The following is a 7,597-nucleotide window of genomic DNA, read 5'->3' as shown; positions in this document are numbered from 1 at the left end:
GCACCTTATAATTGTGTTTCACGCAAGCTTGTTAAAGGTTTTCTTTTAATTTTTTTGGTTACACTTTTGTTCATCATACGGCAGATACTTCTTATAAATACCAGAGACGTGTTGCAAATACACTACTTTTGATATTCATTGATTGAGATAGAATTTGTTTTTTTTTTTTTGTTGCGGTAACTCGGCGATGAATTGTGAATCATTGCAGAAAAACATGCGATTAATTGCATTTAAAAACTTTTTAATTTGTCATTCGTGGCAAGTTGGAAGTTTTCCAGAATGACCAAAGACGTCTTGTACAGTTACAGATTAGAAGAATCTTAAAGATAGACATCAACACAACAGTTTAGCCACAGGAAAAACACAGCATGGTTTTTATTTATGTGACTAGGTTAGAAGACCATGGAGGGTTGAGTGGCATCTAGCTGGTGAAGTTGCATATGCAACCAACGCGAACAACGCGGCTGTCTGTATGTGACAATCTGGGGAATGGAGAACAAGCTGTGAAGTGTGAAGGAGGAAACTATGGTGGCAGTGAACTCATGAAAGGGTGAGAAGCCTATCTACAGCCAGGTGTTTTTTTTTATAATCATATTCAATTTCTGCCAATGGATCCTCCCTAAATGTTACTCATTGGACCTTTTAAAGTTCCAAATAATGTTCAAAATACTTGTGCATGGTCACACAAACACAACAATAAAGAAGATGTAAAGAGTGCTTCAACAGTACTTACAGGCAGGGGCTTTACTGTCTGATATGCCGTGGTGTCCTCGTGTGATGCGGCCCTTGGTTTTGTTGCTGTGTTGATGCTCCACCTGAGATTAAAATAGAAGCTTGATGCTGATAGGTGAACGTTTTCTTTTGCTTTTTTTTTTGGCTTTTGCCAAACAAAGGAGTCGACACATGAATGATCACATTGGTAAGCATAAGGGTGAACATAGCCTCAACTGCTTTCTCTCCCCCACAGTGCTGTTCCGAAACACGGCGTACCGGGCGTAATGGTACGGGTCAAATCAGATGTCATTAACGTATTCACGTATTGTCTAATTTACATCGTCAAGCCTTTGAATCGGAGAAACTGGGTGCCGTGCTGATTCAAGCGATGCTCAATGTACAACTACATTTTTTCACTTTTCAAATACATGTTTTGCTTCAATGGATGCACTCACTAAATTCACCAATTGACCTTGGGTGAAAAAAGAACATCATATTCAACGCAACTAAAATGTATGAACTGAGCATAAGGAGGAAGTCTACTTTTTATTTTCTGCAATGAAAGTGGGTGTGCTCTAACCATCAGTGATATGTTCACTCTCAACCGTAACTGCACACTGTGCTATAAGCTGTGTTATATAGGAAACAAAAACAAAAAAGACAAAACATGAAAAGGAAAACATTTAAAATGTTAAACATCCATGGAGGCTTGTCAGTGCTAAGCTTCTTCATGTTCATATTTTCTATATATATTTAAAACTGATAGAATTTTATTGTCTTGTCATTTACCCAAAAGAAAAGTGTACATCAACGTCTCCATTATTTTATTTTTTTCTTCATTATCATTATTGCTTAAAGAAATATATTTGCAGTTCACATCTCAAAAAAGTTTAAAGTTAGATTTTTCAATCGTACTGAAACTAAAACCAGTTTTAAAAATGCTATATTCCTTTAATAGCATTGTGTTTTCTCTTGTGCATTTCTGGAAAGCAGCTTTCACAGAAACCCAATGTTCCTCTTATACATGATGACCCACCTCACAAGTTCATGCTTGTAACTAAAATTCACTCTATGGAGACATAAAACAGGAAAGCCTTTACCTTTTTTTTTCTCTAACATCCTTTTGTCCAACGTGTAGTTATATTACACAATTTGTGTTGTTTTCACAGAAAATGCACTCAATTAACAGGTTTCTAAATTGCTTAAAGTGTCTTTACATACGAGCTTAGAACCAAAATAATGGATCTTGACTTATTTACAAATGTTTGCACACAGCATGCCAGAAATCCTGAAAAATCTTTAATATAGTATGAAAGAAAGAAATGAGGAGGACTGACAACAGAACTGATGGTGCTGTCCTTTACTGAAGTAGAAGATCACTGATCACCTCCTCAATATGTGCTAATGCGGTCAAATACTGTAAATTGTATTAGAATAGGACTGAGCATTTGTATGTTTATTCCCTTCTGCTTTGTCCCTTTTTTACTGTATTTGTTGTTGATCACTATTTCATGTTAATTGACTCTATGTTCCTCTTGAATAGAAAATGTGCTAGTGTTTTAATAGTATGATATCAAATGTATATATCAAACAAGATAAAATTTGGTAAGAAAATGGAACTATAAAACTTAACACTTAACACTAAGAATACTTCTCAGAAAAGTTACCAAGTGAAAGATTATGCTGAGGCCCTGCATGGAGTCACAGGATCACTAAACTGTGGTATCTCTATTTAAGAGAAATGAAACTATGCTTGTAAGTCAGATCCAGCTTGAATTCAGAGAATTGTTATTAAGACAGACACGCAGGCAAGGCAACAGTTTTGCTTTGTTTTACTGTGAAGATTCAACCTTGTCTTAGCAACTACTGTATGTAATACTTGTGCTTTTCCTATTACATTATAAAGGGAAATATAGCTGTTTGACAGCCAGACACTAGAAGAACACACAATTCATAGGCAGATCAGGATGGACCTACAGGTCTGCATCCTGCAGGAGTATTAGCAACAAAAGCACTTTGGTTAGGTTTAAGGAAAGATTGTGGTTTTAGCTAAATGTAAATAAAATAAACATGTTGTGTCTCCTGCTTCAAGTCACAGTTTTCCTTACCTCAAAAGAAAGGTCTGCTGCAACAACAACTTATTACAAATTCAATCGCCAGACCAAAAATATATGACGACATTGCACCTTTCTAAAATCTCTGCATCGGTTACTTTTATCCTGTCTTATTCCATAATGCATTTTCTATCTTTAATGGCAAGAAATGCCTCACTATAGATCACAGAGAAGGTTTTTTTCTTTTCAATCCAGAGCTGGACATCTTGTCTTATGGTTTAGATGAAAATGTCCACCAGGTGTCTGTTAGCAAGAAAGAAAATCCACAGATCTAATACTGAGTAAGAACTCAGTATTTCACATACAACAAATGGACACTTACATATGGAAAGTTATCTTGTCTTTTCAACATATATACATACCCCCACTTAACTCGTCGTACATTGGTCTTTTCTTAATCTGTTTTCTTGTTTCTTACTGTTTTTATTCTTTTGTGCTGTAAACCGGTGTCCCTCCCCAAAGTGCCCCAGGAGAGGCGCCTTGTAAATAAAAAATGTATTATATACAAAATAAGATGAATAAAATAAGTTCTTTAGTGATAATATTGAAAATATTGGTCAGCATATAAACATCATATTCAAAGTCACAGTATGTACAGTAGCTGCTCTTTTTCTTGTTCAACCCAGCAGGAAATAAGACTCTTTACTCTGAAAGATGTCAAGTGTTTTTGAGTATTTTTATTTCACAACCAACTTCAGTTCATATGTTGCCAATGTCAGTACAGTTCAATAAAAAAGATAAATGTTTGTATCATACAAGCTGCAGGCTCCTACTTTTGGCCCATTTTCTGTATACCGCCACACACAGTATAAACACGACAGCGCACAGGACGAAGAGCAGGATGATACACAGCAGCTGCGGCAGAGAGAAGAGAGGAGGGAGCTCAGGTCTGACTGCGAGGAAGAAAAACAGAACATTCGAATTGGTTAACTAGCAGATCATAAAGACTGTCACTTGTTTAGCTTTCACCCAAATGTTACCAGAGTTAAGCACATAAGCCCTGTGATTTCTAAATGGAACACTTGAATTTTGTGAGGTCTGATTCAAATAAACAGCATCCTCTTCTGGAAGATATATAAATAGATATTATAAAGGTCAGAAGGGAACCATCGATGAAAGTATCTGTCTATCTATATGTCATTTCATTTCTGTATTTAAATATGTTTGATTGTGTTATTTCGCCCCCTGGTGCCAAAGCTCATTATCACAAGCTCTGATTTTGTGCCACATTTTTGGAACAAAAACCCTGTAATGTAGGATGGTTAGCTCAAATGGTTGGAGGGTGGTGGTATGGTCATGTTCAATCCTCATATTGGCCAATGATGGTAATTTAACAAGTGCTTTCAAATTTAAGTTGTTCCCCCTCCAGCGGTGCCTACCTAGGAGATGGTCCTGTGGCCTGACTGAACATCCAAAACAGACTCAATTTTGATATAAAGTTCACGTAAAGTTCATATTCTTTGTGTTCATGTAGCCTAATAGACAAGCTCTCTGACTTTAGATCAGAAGTTTGAGGGTTCATGTCCTTTTGTGGTTGAAAGATCTAATCGGTTTACATTGCTGCCAATTTCAGCACAACTACACTTAAACTTTGAAAAGTACGTTTTAGAATTGATACAAAGCCATTCTGTTTTACAGAATGTGTTACGTGAATGCAAGCTTACATATACACACTGTATGCACAACATCATTGTCACCTTTAACAGCCAGCCAGCTCTGTCGTGACTCTCCTTTCGTGGGGTGTTCACACTTGTAGAAACCTTCGTCAGACACGGACACCGCAGAGATGGTCATGCTTCCTGCAGGTTGAGCCCCGATGAAAACACCGTCTTTGTAGAACTTTGCAGAGAAATCAGAAGTGGCGCTGATGTTCTCTTTTTCTTTATAGGAACAGAGAAGTGTTACTTTATCGCCTTCTGTCACAGGAAGTGCAGGGCTCTGCAGGATCACAACACCGTCTGAAAAACAAACCATGTTGTCGTTGTTCAAGTTCTCTTTTATGAAAATGAATAACACCTAAAAGTATCAAATGAACTTTTTCTGTTCACTGTCAAACATGTGCAGCATTAAAGTCAGCATCGAATATAAATACACATTGGACATTTAGTGTTACCAGTCACAGTGATGTTGATGGTGTTGCTGCACTCCCCCCGCTCAGACTCGCACCAGTACACTCCAGTGTCTGATGGATAGGCATCGTCAATGACACAGAAGGTCTCATTTGGTCTTCCCCAGCCAGAGCTGCACAGATCAGAAGTCCAAAAGGATGTGTTCCTCCTGAATATCCAGCCACTAGAGGTTCCCGTCACTTCACAGGTCAGTGTGATGGTGTCATACCAAAAGAACTGAGACCTGTTGGGATGGATGTTCAGTGTGGCTGAAACAGAAGAAAGATCTGATTTACCAGCAATCCTGTTACCAACAGTTGCAGTAAGTCTGTAGCAGAATAGTTACAGAATAACTAAAACTACAACAGGGACAGCAAGATTAATATAGCAATATAATACAGTTTTATGATGAGATTATAGATGTTATAGTGTAAAATCTAGCAAATATTAAAAAATAGAAACACTACATTACTGTTGAATTCATCTTTTAGCAAAAAACACAAATAATTTCTACTTAATGCTACTAAAGTGCCCACAATTTTTCTATTCAACACATCACAGCTGCACTTAGTTGTGACTAAAATGCGACCAAATATTATATTAGCTTGTATAACATATGTTGTTTGTATACCTGGGGTCTTGTAACGAAAATAATTTCCCCCTGGGATTATTAAAGTATTTCTGATTCTGATATTAGCAATTTAACTGAAAGGCTCTCATTATATACAGTCTAGACTTCACTTTAACTATACTTAATGCCTTAGCATACCTTAACAGCATGAATCAATTATTCTTCTTTCTAACTGTAAATTGTTTGTATGTTTGAAACAGAACAAGTAAAACTGAAATAAGACAACTGTTTTTGCAAATCAGGATGTACTGTAGCCTATGCAGAGCTATAAAAGGAGAAGATCAGTACACAAAAGCAGTACATTATAGTCACAGAAAACTGGAGGGAACTAACTGCAAACTATGATTTTTAGGAATAATAAAATAAGCCTAAGTCTAAACTGCCACAGCCAAAATCTGCCATAAATTAACCGGTGGATGAAGGTGACTACTTCCCATTATTCAAATCACAACACAACTACATTAACATTTGAAAGAAAAGATTTGAAAAGGCTTTAAACAGGAAAAATAGAAAAAAAGGAACATTTCTTACAGAGGATTAGGCAGAGTGACGGGATCTCCATTCTGTCTCGATGTGTTCTGTCTTCTACTCCTCTTCAGGTAGCAGCAGTGAGCCCACATCCTGACCTCAGAAAATCATCAAAAAACTGCTAAACACAGCAGAAGTGAAGAGCTAGACCTGTGTGGTGTGGAACAAAATCATTTCCTCCATAGCTGAAGTTAAAATTGTGCCTGCTACTTTGCTGTGTCCTGTAAATCAGTTAAATGTGATTAAAAGGTCAATTAAACCTGCCGAAGACCTTATTTACCGGAGGTTTAAGGTTGTATATTTTAGTGTAAGAGCAAATATAGCTGTACAGCCAGTAATTTATAAAGAGAAAAGTCATTACATCTCAATTAATTTTAAATGCTAGAAAAAGGGGTTGCGTCTCATGCCTGCAGACATGCAGTAAGTTTGTCAGTAATGTAGTAGGAAAAAACTACAGGAAAAAACAGACAAAGACAGGAAGTGAAGTAAAACAAGACACAAGAAACAAAATTACAAAATAAAACAGGAAATAACTAGAGAAAAACCCCAAAACATTGACACTTGAAGGAAACTGACATTCAAAAGAGGGATCCAAATTACACTAATGACATTCTCCTACACAGACATGTAGCCAGATCAGGTAAAAAAAATTAAAATCCTTCTCAAACCAGGAAATACATAAACATAAAAACACATAAAAAGGAACAGGAAATAGTCTGCTTACAATTCCTCTAAGTCACTCGATTTACACAAATGTCTTGCAGTTACTGAGTTCACTGTTTGGGTTCATTGTACAGTTTTGAATATGATAAGAAATATCCACAAAATATGTCACTTTAGTAGGGGTTGTCAGTTTACTAAATGATAGAAAAGGGGTCACTTAAGGAAAAACGTTAAATGTGAGTACTTAAAAGGCACTGAGACTTGAGCTGATTAAATAAATATATTGACGAAAGAAAAGTTTCGAATATAATGTGGTGTAAGAATGAAGTTAATGAAATGAAAGAAAATGGCAGGTCATATGCAGTAGTAGTTTTAATGTAGAATTTACTTCTAAAACAATTAATTCTGATGGATCAACCTAATAAAAGGAACTAAAACTATAAACAACCCCACCCATCAAATCATAAGTGCTTTAACTTACATGTGATATGTTTGAAATCAACATTATGCACTTAATAGGCAGAATAAGTATAGAAATTCACAGTAACAAGAATTCATATTAAACTAATAACATAATTTGTCTTTTTCACATGAATGAATCTAAATAAAAGAGCAAAAACCAGAGACGTGAATCCATTTAAGTGCATATAGACTGGTGAAAATGTGATATAATTTATATATACCTTTTCTACCAACCCCTGACCACTCAAGTTTTAATGGCTTATGGGTACCAAACATTTTGTAAACATCTGTAATGCCAACTTTTTAGGACAAAAACCAAACAAACTCCCATCCAACTTACAGCTGTAAGTGGTTCACGTCAGATTTTAGTTTCACCT

The 7,597-nt window shown here is 36.1% G+C and overlaps 1 protein-coding gene across 1 annotated transcript in view; it reads right to left on the bottom strand.

Annotated features, from left to right (window-relative positions):
- Positions 1 to 6,129, bottom strand: part of LOC118338500 — a 21,237-nt gene extending 15,108 nt beyond the window's left edge. The window contains exons 1-5 of the mRNA XM_035675811.1: positions 6,099 to 6,129; positions 4,942 to 5,205; positions 4,526 to 4,786; positions 3,585 to 3,721; positions 730 to 815 (exon numbers count right to left, since the gene is read on the bottom strand). Of these exons, the coding sequence (XP_035531704.1) occupies positions 730 to 815; positions 3,585 to 3,721; positions 4,526 to 4,786; positions 4,942 to 5,205; positions 6,099 to 6,129 (779 nt within the window). The remainder of the gene's footprint in view (positions 1 to 729; positions 816 to 3,584; positions 3,722 to 4,525; positions 4,787 to 4,941; positions 5,206 to 6,098) is intronic.
- Between the last annotated feature and the right edge of the window lie 1,468 nt (positions 6,130 to 7,597).

This window comes from Morone saxatilis, unplaced genomic scaffold (genome assembly GCF_004916995.1).
Source record: "Morone saxatilis isolate NCDOM2014 unplaced genomic scaffold, NCSU_SB_2.0 Contig4, whole genome shotgun sequence".
NCBI lineage: Eukaryota > Metazoa > Chordata > Actinopteri > Moronidae > Morone > Morone saxatilis.
Note: the sequence above shows the minus strand (reverse complement) of the source record. Positions and strands in the feature narration are given on the sequence as shown.